This window comes from Heterocephalus glaber, unplaced genomic scaffold (assembly GCF_053883595.1).
Source record: "Heterocephalus glaber isolate CG9 unplaced genomic scaffold, H.glaber_assembly_v1.0 deba00000122, whole genome shotgun sequence".
Taxonomy (NCBI): Eukaryota; Metazoa; Chordata; class Mammalia; order Rodentia; family Bathyergidae; genus Heterocephalus; species Heterocephalus glaber.
In genome coordinates, this window is record NW_028258138.1 from 78,657,672 (window position 1) to 78,678,262 (window position 20,591).

Genomic DNA, 20,591 nt, shown 5'->3' on the forward strand with positions numbered 1-20,591 from the left:
CACCCTGCCATGGAGCCAGCCAACTATGAATTGATACCTCTACAAACTATAAAGTTTAAATTTGGGTGTTAGGTATTTTTTCTCAGCAATGAGAAAAGTGACTAAGACAATAACATATCTCCAGTACTTTAAAAACACGTGGTTTGTTTGTTTGTTGGTGGTGGTGGTGGTGGTACTAGGAATTAAACCTAGGGCCTTTGTACTGAGCTACATCCCCAGCCCTTCTTAAAAATTTTCTTTTCTTTTTTTTTAAGTAAGAGAAGATGGGGAGAAAGGGGGAAAAGAAAAGGAGGAGAGCTACCTGGATGAGTAGGGAGTACTCAAAAGTGAAATACTCCTTATTGTCTATTTTGAGACTAGGTCTTGCTGTGTTGCCCGGGCTGGGCTCAAATTTGTGATCCTCCTGCCTCAGCCTCCTAATGTGCTGGGATTACAGTGTGCCACCACTCCTGGCCTCAAGTCCTTTTAAGGTTTTATTTTTCAATTTCAATTTTATTTTGAGATGGGGGAGGGCATGTAAGACCATGGGCCTTACCAAACGCTCCAAGGAGCTGACTACAGTGAAGATCACCCGGGAGGGAACACACCGGACAAGTTGTATAACAGACCTTTATTAGTCTGGCCAGACAGCACTCTCCAAGCTCCAAGTTTAGAGAGGTGCCTGGCTCAGAGCCTGAGGTCCTTTTATAGGAGATGCTAGAGGGGAGTTGGCAAGCAGAAATACAGAAGCAAAATGCAGAAGGAACTTTTGCAGATTGTTCTTAAGATAATATGTTCAGATATGGAGTTGGGCAAGCATGACGGAACACTGCGCACACAACAGACCTTCTTGCCACAACAACAAGCACATCCTTGGAACTCGATATCTACCTGGTGATCCGTAACAGAAGCAGACAAGTTGGGGCCCTATTACAAAATGGAGTAACTGTTGTTCAGTCTCACATTCCCCACTGATTTTTCCCGTGGCTGTGTAATCTTATACAGCATTATCTTGGTATTCTTGTCTCCATCTTTACTCTTCCTCATCTAGCTCACTTAAAGGATGATATTTGGCCTGTTGATTCAGAATCATTAGGCGAACAGATCCTATCCAGGCCCTTACATAGCCCATAAGCTTAGTAATAATGCATGGGCCAAAAGTCAAAGCTAGTAACAAGATTAACAGGGGTCCAGCAAGGGCAGAAACAAGGGTAGTCATCCAGGGAGACCAGTTAAACATTGACTGGAACCATCCCTCCTGTTTTATCAACCTATTATAATTTTCTTGTAGGTGTTTATTTACAGTGGCCAGGGTTTCTCTTATTATTCCAGATTTATTAGCATAATAGCAACATGACTCTCCTAGGGCTGCACATAGCCCTCCCTCTTTCATAAACCCGAGGTCGAGTCCTCGGCGGTTTTGAAGGACCATCTCAGCCAGAGAATCAACCTGTTTTTCCAAATGAGACACTGACTCGGTAAGTAGGCCTAAGTCTATTTTTACCTGTTGGGCAAGGGTCTTGAAATTGGAGTCTTGCAGTCCTATTGCAGTCACGCCCAGAGCCGCTGATCCTGCAACGCCTGCTGCAGTTAACACAGGAATCAGTGCTGGGTGGCGCTTCTCTCGGGTGTGTGTTATCTTAGCTAGGTATTCCCAACCCTGGTCTTCTCCATATATAGTGACTTGGGGTAAAATGTGGACCATTACACGTACCTCAAGTTCCTGATTGAGGACTGTCATGGATAAACAGGGAGTTATACAATTTGTACATGCCCACCATGCATTGTTTCCAGCTTTTAAATATTTTTCATTACTGGCAGTGGGTGTCTGATAAGAACATATACTGTCCAGGTAAGAAGAAGTAACACTTGGATTCTTAACACATAACTCTTTTCCTTTTATATCCTCAATTGACAACCTCAGTTGTTTCCAATCACACTCATTCTAGTCAGCTTCTGAGAAGGTGCCGTTTACTGCCAACCCTACATAATACAGGGGACATGGACTTAAACACAGCCAACACCCTTGGGTAAGATTGGAGCTAGACTCATTTAACAGGGTGTACATGGCATCCAGGATTTTTAGGTATGGTTGGATCAGAGATTCAGGAGCAACTAATGACACATTATAGATTCCTTTTGCCTTTTCTTTTTCTTGGGGGCCAGAGACCCTATTAGATGTCCTATGGGGCAGGCATAAATATCTATGTCTTGGAGGTCTTTTATTCTGTTCCACACCTCCCTCCATGGCCCCCTTTACCCATCTTTCCAGGTGAAACTTTACCCTTAGATCCAGCCTCTCCACCACTAATGATTGGAAGCCCCAGACCACACAGGTCTATAGTAAAATGGGACTGTCTATCAGTAGTAATGGTGGCAATGTGAGCTCCTGTTAAGGCATTTTCTAAGGACCAAGTCCAGTTCTGGGGAGTGTGGCTGGACAGCACCAGCTGGTATCCAGATCCCCCTTCCATTGGGGCTGGTAAGAACAGTAGCCCCAAGAACCTCCATATTGTCCAAACTAGTCTTTGATCAATCTTATCTTGAGGGGGTCCTTTGTGTTCTGGTCGATCCGCCATGTTGACGTAGCTTCCTCCGGGGGGTGCCCCCTGTAAATGGCTGCGGTGGATCCAGGCAGAGTGTTCAGCTACCTTCACTGCTGAGGGAGTCACCAGGATGACAGGAAATGGTCCTTTCCAGCGGGGTTCTAGGGTCTTGGAGTCAAAACTGCAAATAAAAACCAAATTCCCCGGCTTATAGGGTAAGGGTTGCAAAGGTTTTTTCACTGGGACCAGGCATAGTTTTTCTCAGCTTATCATGTAGCTCTGATTGAAGCTGATGGACTGCTTTTAGGGACTTAAGGAGTTGGAGGTGGGAAAGTTTTTCCTTTAACTCCAAATCAACCAGAGGGATGATCAGGGGAGATTGCCCATAAATGATCTGGAAGAGTGACAGATTTAGGGGCAGCTTAGGGGTACACCGGGTATGAAGGAGGGCAAAGGGGAGAAGCTCTACCCAACCTTGTTCAGTCTCCAGACATAATTTAGTTAGTACCTCTTTTAAGGTTCAATTTGCTCTTTCTACTTGTCCTGAACTCTGAGGCCTATAGGCACAATGCAAATTCCATTTTATCCCTAAAGCTTTACTAATGAATTGAGATAATTTAGCCATAAAGGCTGGGCCATTGCCCAGGGCTAAGGGCAAGCCAAAATGAGGAATTATTTCTGTCAAGAGCCTTTTGACGGTTACCTCGGCTGTCTCTCTCTTAGTAGGAAAGGCTTCTATCCATCCTGAAAAAGTATCTACAAAGACTGATAAGTACTTGTACCCATACATGCCAGGTTTCATTTCAGTAAAATCCAATTCCCAATGTTCTCCTGGAGTTAATCCTCTATGTCGGACCCCGGGGGGTCCGGTCACCTGGTTTGTGCTTACCTTGATACAGGTGGGGCATCGTCTCACTAGGTCTTCAGCCTTTTGTGGCATTCCCTTGCTGACAAAATGGGGTCACAGAGCAGCCATCACTCTTTTCTCGCCAAGGTGGGTGGACCCATGCAGTGTTTACCTTGGGTCCACCGCTTTTTGGCCATTTCCACCGTTTCTTCATCTGTGTACTCTGGTTTCTCTGGCAGCACCAGTGTGGGGAGCAGAACCATCTGTTTCCCCACTGATTTGGGGGCAGTCTGTTTTGCTGCCAGATCAGCTGCATTATTACCAATCACCTCAGGGCTAGCCCCCTTTTGATGCCCATGGACATGGATGATAGCAACCTCTCGGGGCAGCCAAATGGCTTGTAACAATGTCAATATCTCAGTTTTATTTTTAATTGTCTTTCCTTCAGAGGTCAGTAGCCCTCGGTTTTGATAAATCTCCCTGTGCACATGGCCAGTGGCAAAAGCATAATAGCTGTCAGTGAAAACATTTATCCTTTTACCTTTACCTAGTTCTAGAGCCTTGGTCAGAGCAATCAACTCAGCCTTTTGTGCTGATGTCCCTTGGGGCAGCCTTTGCTCCCATTCCACCTTTTTCCTTTTGGGCCTCCTTTTTTCTTTTTCTTTTTAGCTTTTCACGGTCCTTTTTAAAATGACCCTTTTCCTTACAATAGGCACATTGATCCTTCTCTAATAGGGCTCCAATCCTTCCCTTGTTCTCTCCCTTATTTTCGAGTCTTTCTTTCTGGACAAATAAACACCTTCATGGCTACACTCATCAACTTTTCTCTATTCTCTCCCTCAAATCCTTCTAGTCTTTGCAGCTTCTTTCTAATGTCTGGGGCCGACTGGGTAACAAATGCCAAATTTATTGCCTGCCGATTTGCAGGGGTGTCTGGATCAATTGGAGTATACGTATGGTATGCTTTCAACAGATGCTCCAAAAAAGGCAGAAGGGGATTCCTCTGGTCCTTGAAGGACCTTGCTTACCTTGCTCAAATTGGTAGGCTTCTGAGCAGCTCCCCTCAGGCAGGCCAGGAGATGCTGATGATAATTCTGAAGAGCTTCTCTCCTGCCCAAGGTATTAGTTTGCCAGCGGGGTCAGGTGGATGGGAGTTGTGCTTCAATATGGGCCCTCTGCTCTGCCTAGTACCGACCTTACAGCTTGGCCCCGGATCCTTTCCCTCTCCTCTGAGGTAAAAAGGGCCTGGAGGAGTTGTTGGCAATCATCCCAAATAGGATCATGGGTATGGAAGATAGACTCTAGAAGAGATATTAGGGCTTGGGGCTTCTCTGAGAAGGGAGGATTTTAATGTTTCCAATTATATAAGTCACTGGTAGTGAAAGGGATATAAACATAGTGACCTTGTTCTGTCTCCCGAAGGGGCAAGAGAGGGGCCAAACTAGTTTCCCCAGTGGGGACCTCGCAAGGTCCATATGCAGCCCCAGCTTGCATGTGTGGGGGAGAAGTCACAGAGTCCAGGGACTGGGGCCCCTCAGGGAGAGGAGGATAGAGAGGAGTAGGAGCCAAAGGTTGAACAGACAAGGAAGGGAAGGATTGCAGTGTCTAGAGTGGGAGCCATCTGAGGGGGTGGAGGATTTCACATAGGGCGGAGGCCCTCCTAAGGGATCCAGGGGGTCAGGTTCCTGTGAGAGAACCAGCTTAGGAGCCTGGGGCTTAAGTTCCTGGGGCCCTTTCGGGGCAGCGACTAAAATGCGATTGTCTGTTTGGAGGGAACAGCACTGCAGCCAAGCCGGAGGTTTCTCACAAGCCTGAACCCAGATGTCTATGTAGGGAAATTGGTCTGGGTGGCCAGGGCAACCGGTGACTTTGCCCCACACCTTCCGGCAAATACTGGGGTCAAAAGTCCCTTTGGCTGGCCATCCCACCCCAAAAGCTTGCCATTCCAGTTGGCACAGGGAGTGGAGTTTTCCACGAGAAAATTTTATCCTGTATTCATCTTCTTGTTCTGGAGGAAAAAGCCAATTTAAAATTAGTGAGAAACCAGTGAAGGGGAGTGGACCCGGTAGAACAGGTTCCTCCCATTACTCTGCTCCTGATAAGGATTGGGAAAAAAAAAAAGTAAAATCCAACACACAACAGACAACACTAACAGACAAAAGACAAGAAGACAAAAGACAAGACGAACGGGGTGCCATGACAAAATGAAAATAAATCTTCCTTTTTTCCTCATCAGGAACCTCAGGGTCAGGGGAGGCTTCCTGGATCGTCAGCCACCTCACTGCTGACTTAACAAACAGTTGCAACTGGCCGAAAGCTTACCTCCGGAGGTTTTCCGAGGTCTGTGCCTGAGAGTCTCCTGCTGGATCCCGCCACAGCCCGGGGATTTCGCTGGGGCCTCCAGAATGTAAGACCGTGGGCCTTACCAAATGCTCTGAGGAGCTGACTACAGCGAAGATCACCCGGGAGGGAACACACCGGACAAATTGTATAACAGACCTTTATTAGTCTGGCCAGACAGCACTCTCCAAGCTCCAAGTTTGGAGAGGTGCCCGGCTCAGAGCCTGAGGTCCTTTTATAGGAGATGCTAGAAGGGAGTTGGCAAGCAGAAAGAGAAATACAGAAGCGAAATGCAGAAGGAACTTTTACAGATTGTTCTTAAGATAATATGTTCAGATATGGAGTTGGGCAAGCATGATGGAACACTGCACACACAACAGACCTTCCTGACACAACAACAAGCACATCCCTGGAATTCGATGTCTACCTGGTGATCCATAGCAGAAGCAGACAAGTTGGGGCCCTATTACAAAATGGAGTAACTGTTGTTCAGTCTCACAGGCATCTTGCTAAATTGCCCAGGCTGACCTTGAACTGGCAATCCTTTTGCCTCAGCCTCCCATGTATCTGGAATTATACGTATGTACCACCACACCCAGCACAGAACTATTTTTAATGACCAAAAATTTTACATTATATAAATATCCATCAGCAATTAATCAAAAAATAAGTTATCATATTTACCGAATGGAATAACAAAGAGAATAAAAAACCTTAAAGATATTATGTTGAGGGGAAGTAGGCAAATACAAAAGAAAATATGTATTATGATTCTATTTGACTAAAGCTCCAAAACTGGCAAAAGTAATCTAAGTATTGGAAATCTTGCAGGGTGTGGTGGTACACACTTGTAATCCCAGGATTTGGGAGGCTGAGGCAGGAGGATTGCTGTGAGTCCAAGGCCAGCCTGGATTACATAGTAAAACCCTGTCTCAAAAAACAAAACAAGGTCTGGGGATTTAGCTCAGTGGTTTCGGCCCCTGCTGTGCAAGTGCAAGGACCTAAATTCCATCCCCGATACCAACAAAACAAAACAAAACAAAAAATTCTGGATGGTGATTACCTAGTTTATTTTTTGGCACCGGGGGTCAAACTTGGGTCCTGCACTTGCGAAGCAGGCAGAGAAACCACTGAGCTAAATCCCCAGCCGGGTGATTACCTAGTTTTGAGGTGAGCAGTGGTGATTTATTTTGTACTCTGTCTCTCTTATGAATCTAAGCAAATCAGTAGTGTAGTTATGGTTAATGTGACCCTCTGGTTAGAGAGCAGACACTCATTCTGAGCTTCCTCTTGTCACAAAAGCTGTAGCTGAGCCAAGTGATTGGCTGAGTGTCACCCTGAGAGTTGGCTGGCTGAGACCCACAGGGACACTGGGCACCAGGTGATGTCCTGCATTCCTCTCTCCAAAACTGACATCTGACAGTTGAAAGGAGGCACCTGCTGGGACCCTAAACTCTAGTGGCTTCACATTTCCACTGGACACATCCTTGTGACTACTGTCTTTGAGCAGGAACTGAGGCATGGGCTCCAGGACACCCTGCTGGGGGACAAGTCCTTCACAGCCTCAGTGATGGCTGACAGCAACCCACACCTGTTCCAGTGTCTCTTTTTTTTTTGAGACAGGGTCTTGTTATTGTAACATCTGGGGAGCAGTGTACACTATGCCATGCCACTCACCATGCCACTGCTCTGCTGGAACATGCAGGTCCTGGTAATCCTAAACCAAGCATCAGTAAAGAACTAAAGAAGCAGGCCTAGGGATTTAGTTCAGTGGCACCACGCCTGCCTCACAAGTGCAAGGTCCTGAGTTCGATCCCTGGTACCAAAAAAAAAAAGAGAAGATGATTTAATTGAAGGTGGGGGTAGGGGACAAGACAGAGATGACAGGCAGCTACTCTGGACTAGTAGGGAGCATTCAAAAGTGAAATGCTCATGGATTTTTGGTCGCCAGTTCCTTTTATCTAGAGCCTTCTCCCCATGTAGGCTCCTGGAATCTTTATTTATTTATTTTCTTCTTTTTGGTTTTTTTGAGACAGGGTCTCAATATGTAGCCCAGGCTGGCCTCAAACTCACAGCAATCCTCCTGGATTACAGACGTGTGTGCCACTATGCCTTGCACAGCTCCTGGAATCTAATTGGCTCCCTGGCTGTCTTTCATCCTAACCTTGGATTTTTTTTCTGGCCATGACTTTTCCCCATCCTTTGGAGTAAGAGTGGGGACCCTAGAAAAAGGTAGTTTAGGCTAAGGGATTAAGTAAAAAGGAAGTGTGTGATTCATATGTTAATCACAATACACAGGACCTTCCTGGGCCTGGTTTCTTCCTCTTTCTTTGCCTTTGTCTTCTAATTAATTGCTGGAGTCTGGCTGTAGAGGCAGAAGCTGCCCTTAGTAGAATTCAGTACTAATTTTTAATAAAGCTCAATGAGGCCTTTGTCCTATCTTTTCCCTAACTATGGGACCCCTGTCCCTACACTATGTAGCCCAGGCTGGCCTGAACCTCTGATAATCCTCCTGCCTCAGTCTCAGGAGCACAGGGAGCAATGGATTGTAGTCCACCCTGTCTGTACAGCTCCAGCATTATCTTAAAGGTGAGGTAGAAGAAATAAAGTTAGGTAGAAAGGAGACAAGGAAATCAGGATTTTAAAAATTGCATTTTAAAGAAAAACTGCAACTTCAGAATACAAGCCTGGTTTATTTACTTTTTTTCCTTTTCCTAAAACAGCAAACCTAAGCAACCCCCTTTTAGCTCCAAAAGGGATCTGGCCATTCCCTTTTACTCACAAATGGTCCTCTTCCACCCAGGAAGGGATGTCTTTTTTGGCATTTCTCACAGGAAGGGCTCCTTAGGGGTGGACCATCCTCTCCCATTCTCTGAGACTAAGACTGAGAGCACAGACTATCACAGATTTCCACCTCCCAAAACACATAGATGATACCCATTTCCTGACTGTAGTGTGCCTCATTTCTCAGAGCACCCACACTACACTCTTGAGTGCATCCTGTATCTTCCTCTACCTCTAATTGTGGGACTGCATAACTCTGTAATCATAAAACTCCCCTAGCCTCAACTGTGAATGTGAGTAAATAGATAAAGATGCTTGTTAGTTCACTAGATAAGATCTGTATCAGCCATAAGGTCCCAAAGTAAATTACTCAACTCTTTGTTGGAAACTGATGTTCCGGACACCACTATCTATAGAACAATCTACAAACATCTGCTGACCATCAGTACGTGTCAGCTGACCACTAACCTTTGTTCCTGTTCTGTAAATTTCGCCTGTTAACTTCCCCTGCAACCCTCTATAAAAAGAGCCTCGACTCTGGGCTAGTCGCCTCTCTAAACTACTTTGCTTTGGGAGTGCCGTCTGGCCAGACTAAGGTCTGTTTTACTTTCCAACTTGTTCGGTGTGTTCCTTCCCGGGTGTTCTTCGCTGCAGTCAGCTCCTCGGAGCATTTGGTAAGGCCCTCGGTCTTACATAATAAACCCTCATGCCTCTTACTGATGAGCCCTGAATATTCTTTTTCCATGACAGGAGTCAGCAAACCTGCATACTTATTTTATTTTTTTGGTACCGGGGATCGAACTCAGGACCTTACGCTTTTGAGGCAGGAGCTGGAACCACTGAGCTAAATCCCCAGCCCTGCATACTTATTTTAAAAGGGTGAGTTAAGTTCCTTATTTCAGGCTCAGGGACCCTCAAACCCAGCCCATAACAAAGGGACTCCCAAACCATTCCAGAACTTCTATAGACTCACAGTGCTTGAGTAGTTTTCTTTTATTTATTTTGCCTATATTTTCACATATTCCTTTTGCTTATTTTTGTTTATTCTGCTTTTGTGTGTCTTGCAATAAACCGATTCATTTGAAAGCTATCTTTGCCTCACTGGGTTTGTCATTTGATTAAAAGATTAAAGGGTCTGCAGGGCGTGTGCACACCTGTGATCTCAAGCACTCAAGAGGCTGAGGCAGGAGGATTGCTGCAAGTTTAAAACAAGCCTGGGCTACATTGTGAGTTCAAGGCCAGCCTGAACTACATAGTGAGATCCTCTCTCAAAAAACCAAAAAATAGGGCCAGAGATTTAGCTCAGTGGTTCTGCTGCCTGCCTCACAAGCGGAAGGACCCAAGTTCAATTCCCAGTACCAAAAAAAAAAAAAAGTTCAATTCCCAGTACTTGAAAAAAAATACCAAAAAACCCCACAAAAAAAATAAAATAAAATAGGACACACACACACATACACACACACCCCATAATCTGAGATGAAATTGTCACCTGGCATTGGCCTACTGGGACACCCTGGCTGGCCCAGTGTGAAAGCATGACTGGCTTTCCCAGAGCTGGTATATATATATCACACTTCATTAAAAGTTTACTGAAGCAATTACCTCTGTGAACACTGTGAGAAAGTGAAATGGACTAGCTCTTAGGCCCACATTAAGGAATATGGCTAATTGTGTTAGCAACGCTAATGGCCAAGTGCTCAGTGTGTTGTTTAAATGGTCTCACTAGTCAGAGATAAAGACTGTACTTAACCATTCATAGATTCCCTGGGTGGGAAGGAAATGATAATATAATAATTGAGCACAATTATTATAGACAGGTGAATTAGATAGAAATACTATAGGCAGTCAGATAGGGCTAGGTCCTTGAGAGGATTAGGACAAAGGTAAAAGACACCACAGCTGGGACCCGAGATACACTGACTGAAAATCAGGCCTCAAAGACAAGATGACCTCCTCAAAGAACAAACAAGGGGCCTAATGAAGCCTAGATAGACATCAGCCACCCTGGTGGGTGACCAGACACCTCTGGACCCACTGCTTCCTAGGAGAATCTTTGTTCTTTCCATCCACACTTGTTACATGACTTGTTTCCCAATTGGACCACCCTTACCTAAGTGGAAGAAATCCAGCCAAAACGGGAGCACCTGAGGCAAGGCTTTATTGGGGAAAGAGCTGCCGGGCTGTCTCAAACAATGCAGAGAGAGAGCCAGAGACTAACTGGTTGAGATTTATAAAGGGTTGTATGGCAGGAGAGCATCATAGGGGTTGAGGATTGCTTGTTTTGCTGAGGCACGTGAGGGAGTTTAAACTTATTGGCGGATGAATATTGGGGCGGGGTGGCGTGTTCAGTTCTTTCTGGGAGAGGAAACAACCTCTTTAACTGAGGAGCTAGCACCATTTTGATTAACAGACCTCCCCAACGCCATTTTGTCTATCACTGACTACACTTGTAACCTTATTGGACGATCATGGCTGTTGCCCACACTGTACCCATGTGGGTTTCACCCTATAAAACTCCTCTGTAAAGTGGATTCCCCAGGCTACCCACTTGGGACCCTTCCTGACCCCTCAGGAGCTTTCCTATCAATAAATATCTTCCTACTCTTCCATTGTTCCTAGGACTCATTCTTCAATCTCTTCGTGAATGTAAGACCGAGGGCCTTACCCAAACGCTCCGAGGAGCTGACTATAGTGAAGCACACCCAGGGATCCCAGCGGTGCCTCCAGAATGCAAGGCCAAGGGCCTTACCAAATGCTCCAAGGAGCTGAAGTGGAGCACACCCAGGAATCCCAGCGGTGCCTTCAGAATGTAAGACCAAGAGCCTTACCAAACGCTCCAAGGAGCTGGCTACAGCGAAGACCATCCGGGAAGGAACACACCAGCCAAGCTGGGAAACAGACCTTTATTAGTCTGGCCAGATGGCACTCCCAAAGCAAAATAGCTTAGAGAGGCACCTGGCTCAGAGTCCGAGGTTGTTTTATAGGGGGTTAAGGCGGGGGTTAACATGTGGATTCACAGAAAAAAAGAACAAAGGTTAGTGGTTCACTGTCACATGCTGATGGTCAGCAGACATCCTGACTAACAGTTACGACCACCCTATTTACAGATTGTCCTATAGATACTGGGCCCCGGGACATTTGGATTTAGGGCAAACAGATGGCTGAGTAATCTCGCCCTATTACTGATTGTCCATTGTCCCGAGGCAAACACACTCCAACCATCAAATTTACAACAGAACCTAGGGGAGTAATTAACTTTTGAATCACACAGTCCCACAGTGAACAAGAACTCAGTATATCATACAGTTAACAGTGATAGGTCTCCCACTACCTCAGCAGCTATTATGTATAGTAGCTGCCCTCTTCCTATGATGCCTTGCCCCCTCCTCTGTGTGACATCATGCCAAGATGGTTGCTTCCACCAAAGAACAAACCCTTCTTCCCAGCATGACCCTGTTCCTGCCTGGAAAGTAACCTAATAGTCGCTCACCTCCTACCATCTAGTGACATCATTGGCTCCTCCATTCCCTAGTCACTACCTCACTCAACCCCACCTCAGCCCCTACAAACCCCACCCCAGTCTCTATAAAAGACTCTCCCTGCCCCAGCCATATTGCTTTTGTCTCTCCTTTGTTCAGAGACAGCCCAGCAGATCTATTCCCCTAATAAAGGCTTGTTGCGGCCTGGTCTTGGTTTTTGGCCCTTTCACCTGACAAACAGGTTCAGAGATATATTTCATATTTCATCTCCGGTATTATTTCCTGTATCACAATGACGAGCATTCACTGATTATTGCTGAAAGCAGTTGGTAGCCCCACATGGTAATGTCCACTTGTAATCCCAGAACTCAAATTCCAGGGAGCCCGGGCTACATAGTGAGTTCAAGGCCAACTTGAACCACAAAGTGAGACCCTGACTCAGAAAAAAAAAAGTACTGTAGACAAGGTCGGGCCATTATACTTTTGCATCCACTTTTTCAAACGTTTGAAATATTCCATTAAGAAAAAAAGGAAAAAGACTAAGCCGCTTTTCAAACAGAATTTCAAGCTAGGCACTTGGCTTCATTGACTCCATTTCTTCCTCACTGAAGTAGGGGTGATGATGAAAGCACAGGGCCGCTATGAGGAGGCAGTGAGGAAAAGCGCTTCCTGCCATTCGGTTTCACTGTTACTGCCTTTACAGTGGCTTCCTACCGGCCATGGTTTAGCTTGTTTAGCTCAGCCTCCCCCGGGATCTCCAATGGTTTCTTCCTGCCGTGATCCCCCCCCAGAGGCCCCAGTGGTTTACCCCGGTATGGGGCGGGGGGCGGGGGGCGGGGGGGGGGGGGGAACCCGGGAACCCCTGTGAGCGGAGCTGTAGGCATCTGCTCACGCTGCGGCCCCCGCCCCATACCACTTGGACCGCTCTGTGGAAGAGGTGGATGGGGAATTGCGGACAGCAGGCAATTCCGCGCTCCGATTGGCTACGGCCGCAGTAAACATCCGGCAAGATGGGCGGGGCCGGAAGTGGAGAGGGAGGTGGTGGCAGCCACGGCTCGGGAGGTTGAGGAGTGGGAGTTGGTGCAGCAGGTACCATGGGCCTGACCAAGGCACGCTGAACGGACGCGGAGGTGGGCATGGCCGGCGCTCGGGCCGCCGCCGCATCCTCAACGGGGCCGTCAGCCTCTTCGGGCAGCCCGCCGCCCCAGGAGCCGGGGCTCGGGGAGCTGCTGGAGGAGTTCTCCCGGACTCAGTACCGGGCCAAGGATGGCGGTGGGACGAGCGGTTCTAAGGTGAGAGCCCTGAGGTGCGAAGAGCAGAGAGGCGCCTGGCGTGGTGACTTCCAGAGGAAAGATAGGTCTGGGGCCCAGAGGGAGGAGTCGGACTTACCTGCTCAGGAAGAGGACAGGGGACTTCTCCAGGGCTCAGAGACTAACGAGGCGACTGAACAACCACAAAATGAGGAACTAGGGTCACAGCGAGCCAAGAAAGAGGACCTTTTGGTTTGAGACACGGAGTTCGGAGGTCAAGGGTCGGAGGTGGCGGGTGCAAAGGTTAGAGTGAGAACTGAGACAGTTACTCTGCTTTCGGTACCTAGGAGGCGTTGGTGTCAGGGCAAAACCCCCAAATCTAAGTGAAAATAGAGGGAGAATTTCTCCAAGTCAGAGGTCAGAATGAAGGGGCTGGGGCAGAGTGGAGCCAAGGTATGAACTGTGTTTCTTCCTTTGAAGGTCTCAGTGTGACTTAAGTCCAGCCCCTTCCCCTACAGAGTAAGAAGACAATTCACACTCCCTTTCTGTTCCTTTATTAAAAGGAGGCCTCCATACTCTTAAGTGAAATAAATAGGACACGTATATGTAAATACCGAATAGTTTCTCTGGTGTGAGAAACTGAAAGTGTAAATAAGGATTGAAATGTATAATTGGTAATTGAAATAGGAAGAAAAGGTCTAAAGAAGCAGAGGAAGTGGGAAGGGTAGGGGAAAGGAAAGAAGAGAAAATAAAAATCATGTGCCGGGGATTTAGTTCAGTGGTTCCACAGCCTGCCTCACAAGCGCAAGGACCTGAGTTCTATCCCCGGTACCAAAAGAAAAAACATGAGAAAAGGAAGAAATGGAAACAAAGTATTTGTAGATAGGGAAAGCTGGAGGGGGTGAAGGGAGGGCAGGGGAATGGGGAAAAAATAAGAACCTTTACAAGATACATCATGTAAAGGTACAAGATCCCAATGAGAAATGTAACTGTATTGTATACCTAAAATGTACCAGTAAACAATCAAAAGAAAAAAGGAGGCCTCAAGCCCGGCGTAGTGGTGCATGCTTATAGTCCCAGCACTCTGGTGACTGAGGCTGAGGCAGGAGGATCGCTGCCAGTTTAAGGCTATCCTGGGCTACATAGTGAGTTCAAAGCCAGCCTTAACTACATAGCGAGACCCTATCTCAAAAGACCAAAAAAATAAAATTAAATAAAAGGAGGCCACAGCGCCCCACCCCCCAATCTCTGTCAGTGGCCAAGCATGAACATTTCCGGTCTGGCCAAGGCAACCCCCCACCCCCACCCCAAGCATTGGCTGGAAGCAGAATGGGAATCTTACTAATCCTGTCATTTCTTCCCTTTGTGGGTTTGGCACTTTTTACACCAGGTTTTCGGTGGGATTCTGTTCCATCCTGAGCCACAAAACTCTGGTTTGGCTCCAGAGATTACTTAAGCTGGGAGATGCTATATAGGTGGTGTCTGCTAGTCTCTGAGGTAATCCAGGGACAATGTTGGTAAGGATGGGACTTCCTCGTTGGTACAGTTTATATCTAGCTGTCCCCCAAAGCCTCATGTGACCATAGGTCCAATAGAAAATTGGATTATGAGGGTGTTATAACTGCCTTTCTGGTAGGAGACAGGGTCTGGTTGGTAGAGGTGAGTCACTGGGGGTGTCACCTGAAAACGTCTGTCTCCCTTCTGGCTCCCCCCTTCACTCTCCGCTTCCTGGAGCAACTTTCCTCTGCCAGACCCTTCCACTATGTCTTCCTGCCTTGGAGCCAGCCAACTGTGGACTAAAAACATTAGCCAAAAGAAGTTCCTCCTCCTCTAAATTGTGGGGCTGAGGTATTGTGTCCCAGTGAGCAGGAAAGTGACCAAGTACTCTGAACGACCAAGTACTTTCTAGAGCATAGCATCATGTGGGGTACTCATTTTTTAAAAAGATTCTTACTTGGTATTCCACCCAGTGTAGCTAAGTCAGCATTTCAGAGAACGGGAACTTGGAATTTGCAGTGTTAACATGCTTCTTGGTGGTGGTGGAGTTAAACTACACGTTATTGGTTGTTGCAACTTTTTTTTTTCTTTTGGGTTTTTTTTGGGGTTTTTTTTGGTATCGGGGATCGAACTTGGGACCTTGCGCCTGCACGGCAGGCAGCGGAACCACTGGGCTAAATCCCTGGCCCTGGGTTTTTTGAGACAGAGTCTCACTATGTAGTTCAGGCTGGCCTTGAACTTGCTATGTAGCCCAGGCTAGTCTTGAACTCCCAGTGATCCTCCTGCCTCAGCCTCCAGACTGCTGTTACTACAGGCCACTGGCTTCTTAATGCTCATGTGCCCTGAAATTTTAGGATACCTAGTTTAAACCACCATGAGTTGTCCTTCAAGGAGGGTCTTTTTAGTGGTATAAAAGGCCTCTCTTTTTTTTTTTCCTGATCCTTTCTTCCATCTTACATGCCTCTGAAGATTAGGGTTGTCATATAAGTTATACTACTTTTTTTTTTTCCCCAAAAGGGAAAATTTATTTGTAATTAAAAATAATACATAAAATGGTTCATTGTGCCAGCATGGTCCCAAATTCACAGTTCACCATAGAGTCACAGGGAGGTGCTGGCCATCTCTGAAATCTCCTGAGCAGCACTCTCAGAAATTCCTGACACCCAGGCCAGGAGCCGGGATTCTCAACAACACCTCCAAAGTTCTACACCAAACCAACAAACTCACATAGATGACTAAATATGAGCCGGCAGCTGTCAGGGTTAGGCCAACAATGAAAGCCACAGGGTCAGAGTGGGCCCCTACAGTGAGAACCAGTCCCAAAATCACAGCCATTGATACCAGGCAAAAAAGGAAGCATTCACAATTTCGGGACTTCTTCCTTATTCGCCTTAGCAGACTGATCCTTCAATTATCATCCTCCATATGTTGGTGCATGGTGATATTGCTGGTCCTGTAGCACAGGCCTGTAATTCAGTCACTCTGGGAGGCAGAAGGATCACAAGTTGGGAGTCCAGCCTGTGCAATTTAGCAACCTCGTTTGACTCTGGTAAACTTTTTAGTAAACAAATGTCAGAAATAGTTTCTCCTAAAAAACAGCCAGAAGCCCTGGAAGAGCAAATTTTCTTAGAAAAAATGGCCAAGTTACACTACTTTTGTTGTACCCTCCTTTGATACCTCTCCCAGCCTCCTGATCTCTTGGAAGCTTCTTGAGATGTTGATCTTAACAGTATTTTCTAGTAGACCTTTCCTTGAGGTATGAATGAAGCAATTCATTTGGAGGCAGTGTACCTTTTTTTTTTTTTGGTACCAGGGATCGAACTCAGGACCTTGTGCTTGCAAGGCAGGTGCAGCACCACTGAGCTAAATCCCTGGCCCTGTACCTTCTATTTTATAAGCAAGTAGTGTATAAGTAAACAGCTCTCTGTGCACCTTTTAATAATGATTCCACTGAGTAGAGCTTTAAGGTACTAGTCTGGAGCTAGAGGATAGGGAAGAAACTGTCACCAAGGGCAGACGGATTAGTGCCAGGTACAGTAACCTAGACCAAGAGTTCTTATATATTAGTTGTGGGTTCATGTGAAGCTAATGAAAGCTGTAATCCTCTTAAATGCTGACCACAGTTTCACATGCAATGTTGGGGTTCAAGGTCCTTCCTGAAGCATACGACGTGTGGGTTACTGCACCTGGGGATGCTGTGGGCAGTCATGTCTCTTCCCAGCATCAAATAATAATAACCACACAGGTGCATGTCTTCCCGGTGATCTCTCTTAAGTCATGGGCTGCTTAATTCTTACATTTGGAATCTCAAAATCTTACATGGTTCATGTGTCGTCCCCCCCACCCCCCCAAAAAAGGTTGAGCGCATCGAGAAGAGATGTCTGGAGCTGTTTGGCCGAGACTACTGTTTCAGCGTGATTCCGAATGTGAATGGGGATATCTGTGGCCACTACCCCCGACACATCGTGTTCCTGGAATACGAGAGTTCTGAAAAGGAGAAGGACACGTGAGCATCCTGTGATCTGTGCCTGTCTGGGCAGAGCAATCTCACTTTTCACAAGTGTTAAGGACTCACTGGCATCTTTATTTACCTCAGGGTTTCAGGACTCAGTGGCATTTTTTATTTACCTCAGGGTTTAATAAGCTAGATCGGCAGTGTGTCATGGCATAGAATGAGGGGTTAGTTGGAAGTAACAGCCCAGGATTTCTGTAGAGCTCATTGCCCTGTGACAGCTGACATCATATTTCACCTCCCTGAACAACTTCATTGTCTTTTTTTTTGGTACCGGGGATCAAACTCGGGTCCTTGCTCTTATGGAGCAGGTGGTGAAACCACTGAGCTAAATCCCCGGCCCATTGTCCTTTTTTTTTTTTTTTTTTAAGACTGAGAGCCTACCAGGGCTGAGTGCTGTGTGTGTGGGTAACAGTCCATATCAGAGCAGAAAGGAAGCTCCTAGTTAAAAGAGGTGGCCATAGGCAGTCGGTAAATGATCACATTTTGACAAAAATGACCAATCACAGTATTGCGGCTCTAGGTTTGCTCTTAGAGTGTCTTCCCCTACTTACTTCAATTTTGAGAGGGAGTATTGGACCTGCCATCACCTTTACCATGTGATCTTGGTCCCGTGAGTTGGGTGTTAGGAAGGCATTTGCTGCCCAGCTCTCTGTTTTGACTTTTGGTGAATCACCAGGGAATCTTGTTACAATGCAGAATCTGATTCAGTACATCTGAGGTAGGCCAGGATTCAGTGTCTTCTACCCAGCTCTCAGGTGATCCCAATGCACACTAGAAACAACACATCCACACAGAAGCTTATCACTAAGGAAACAGTCAGGTTCTGATTCGCTGTAGCCCTTAAAAAGAAGGAAACTAGTGTTTGTTGATTGCCTTCTGTGTGGCAGGTGTTGGGGTTTCCTACACCTGCTTTTTCCCATCCTGCAACCTCCCCGCTAGAAATTTAAGCCCATGAAGCAGTTTGCCTGTGCTGTAGATCCCTGTGGCAATAAGCAGATGGGGTGAAAAGCCAGAATCCCCACCTGCTCTTCTCACCTGTCACCCTTTCCTTCTCATCCTCACCTTGCTCACCTTCCAGACCAAGGCCACCATGCAGCACCCTTCACCCGGGAGGAGTCACAGGAGTTCACCCTTGCCAGGCTATGAGGTAGTAGTGGAGTGATTTTGAGTGGGCACTGTCTGTTGAAGGGAAGAGAGTTTGGGTGTTTTAAAGGTGAAGAAATAGAATTGATTGCTGCTGCTTTTTTTTTCTTTTCTTTTTTCCCCCAGGGCTAGAGATTGAACTCAGGGCCTTTGCAGTGAACTACATCCTTAGCCTTTTTTATTTTGAGACAGTGTCTTGCTAAGTCACTAAGTTGCCCAGTCTGGGCTCAAACCTATGATCTTCCTGTCTCAGCCTCCCAGAGTGCTGAGATTTCAGGCTTGCGCCACCAGCCTCAACTGCTTTGTGTAATTGACTTACACATTACAGTGACACTAACAAAACTGAGCTTATGTTGGTAGAACTGAATTTAGGAAGAGGTGTGGTTTTGTCAACTAACTTCCCCAGTGTAACCCACTGTAATAGACGCCTGAGCGGCGGGGATGGGATTTGCTAGTGCTCATTGAACTGCCATTGGACAGCAGATCCTAGGAACCTAGTGAGAAGCCAGATAGGTGAAATCAATACCCTTATGTCTTATGGGTAACAGAGACCAGTGGAACCGAGGCAGCATTAGGGAATGCACATGGAAGGTGCTGGGAAGTGATTAAAACTTGGGTGCACTGGCTGCGTGCTAGGGCTTAGGGGTGCAGCCCCCTGTGTGCCTGGTCTGTGGCCTTGGGCTTAGGGATTGCATTTTATTTTACTTATTTTTTTTTAATTTTGTTTTTTTGGGCTGGGGATTTAGCTCAGTGTTTCCAGCGCCTGCCTCGCAAGCGTAAGGTCCCAAGTTCGATCCCCGGTACCAAAAAAAAAAAAAATTTGTTTTTTTCCATTCCTCCCCTCAACCCCCTCCCCTCCCTATGTACAAAAGCTTTGTTTCCATTTTTTTCTATTTTCACTTTTTTTCTTGTCCCTTCCTTACTTTCTCCCTCCCTCCTCCCTTGCCCTCCTTTCCATTGGAACATTTTCTTTCCATTTCCCAGCATCCATTATACATTTCAGTCCTTATTTCCACTTTCAGTTTTTCACACCAAAGAAACAATGCAGTATTTAAGCATGTGTGTCTGATTTATTTCACTTAAGAATATGGTGGTCTCAAGGTCCATCCGTTTAGCTATAAAATGCCTGAAGCTCATCCCTCTTTATGAGAGAGTAGTACTCCATTGTATTAAAAAAATCCACACATCTTCTTTATCCACTCATCAGTTGGTGGGCATTTGGGCTGTTTCCAAGATTTAGCTATTACAAACTGTGCTACTAGAAACATGGGTGTGCATATATTACTGTAGTATGATGCTCTTAATTCTTTCCTTTTTCCCCATCCCCCTACCAGCATTTGTTGTTGGTTGATTTCTTGATAACAGCCATTCTTTCTGGAGTGAAGTGGAATCTCACCATTGTTTTAATTTGCATCCCTCAAATGACCAGTGATGTTGAACATTTTTTCATATACTTATTTGCCGTTTCTAATTCTTCATCTGAAAAGAGTCTTTTCATTTCAGATGCCCATTTTTACATTGAGTCTTTAAATTTGGGGGGTTTGATGTTTTTGAGTTCTTTATGTATTCTAGATAATAGTCCTTTATCAGAATAGCTGGTAAGAATTTTTTCTCACTCTCTGCTGTTTCTTCACTCTGTTGGTGGTTTCTCTGCTGTGCAAAAGCTTTTTAAAAAGATGAGGTCACAGTTGTTCACTCTTTGTAGTATTTCTGGTGCAGTCTGGGTTTTGTTTATGAAGACTTTGCCTACTCCTGTGTCCCCAAATGTTCTACCTGTTCTGTCTTCCAGCAGATTTAGTGTTTCTGTTTTAGTATATGTGCTGCCAAAGCGAGCGCTAGTGTTTCTGTTTTAATATTTAGATCTTTAATCCATTTTGATTTTGGGTTAGTGCATCGTGAAAGATACGGGTCTAGTTTCAGTCTTCAGCATGTGGAAAGCCAGTGTTTCCAGCACAATGTGTTAAAAGAGGCTATCTTTTTTCAAGTGAAGGTGTTTGGCTCCTTTGTCAAAGATAAGGTGATTGAATATGTCTGGAGTTGTTTCTGCATCTCTAGTCTGTTCCATTGATCCTCAGGTCTATTCTTTTGCCAGTACCATGCTGTTTTTATCACAATAGCTTTGTAGTGTAATTTAAAGTCAGGGATTGTGATACCCCGTTTTGCCTTTGTTGCCCAGAATTGCCTTTGCTATTCTAGGTCTCTTTTGGTTCC

General features: G+C 46.0%; 1 protein-coding gene and 1 long non-coding RNA gene across 12 annotated transcripts in view; one reads left to right on the forward strand and one right to left on the reverse strand.

Annotated features, from left to right (window-relative positions):
• Window positions 1-246: 246 nt before the first annotated feature.
• Window positions 247-13,489, reverse strand: LOC101724574 (uncharacterized). Of its 2 annotated transcripts, none has more exons than XR_015453414.1 (3): window positions 13,365-13,489; window positions 5,695-7,528; window positions 247-5,380 (listed from the first exon to the last, which is right to left on the reverse strand). It is a non-coding gene; the product is annotated as an uncharacterized LOC101724574 (long non-coding RNA). The 2 variants fall into 2 exon arrangements; XR_204760.4 differs by having other exon boundaries at window positions 250-2,706; window positions 4,401-7,528.
• Window positions 12,985-20,591, forward strand: part of Mtmr14 (myotubularin related protein 14) — a 50,783-nt gene continuing 43,176 nt past the window's right edge. For 2 of the 10 annotated variants that reach the window (XM_021260186.2, XM_021260189.2), the window contains exons 1-2: window positions 12,986-13,267; window positions 17,080-17,228. In XM_021260186.2, coding sequence (XP_021115845.1) covers window positions 13,112-13,267; window positions 17,080-17,228 — 305 coding nt within the window. In that variant the 5' untranslated portion in view covers window positions 12,986-13,111. Of the gene's footprint in view, window positions 13,268-17,079; window positions 17,229-20,591 lie in introns of all 10 variants that reach the window. The other 8 variants (XM_087216893.1, XM_087216921.1, XM_004835284.3 and 5 more) reach the window with 6 other exon arrangements.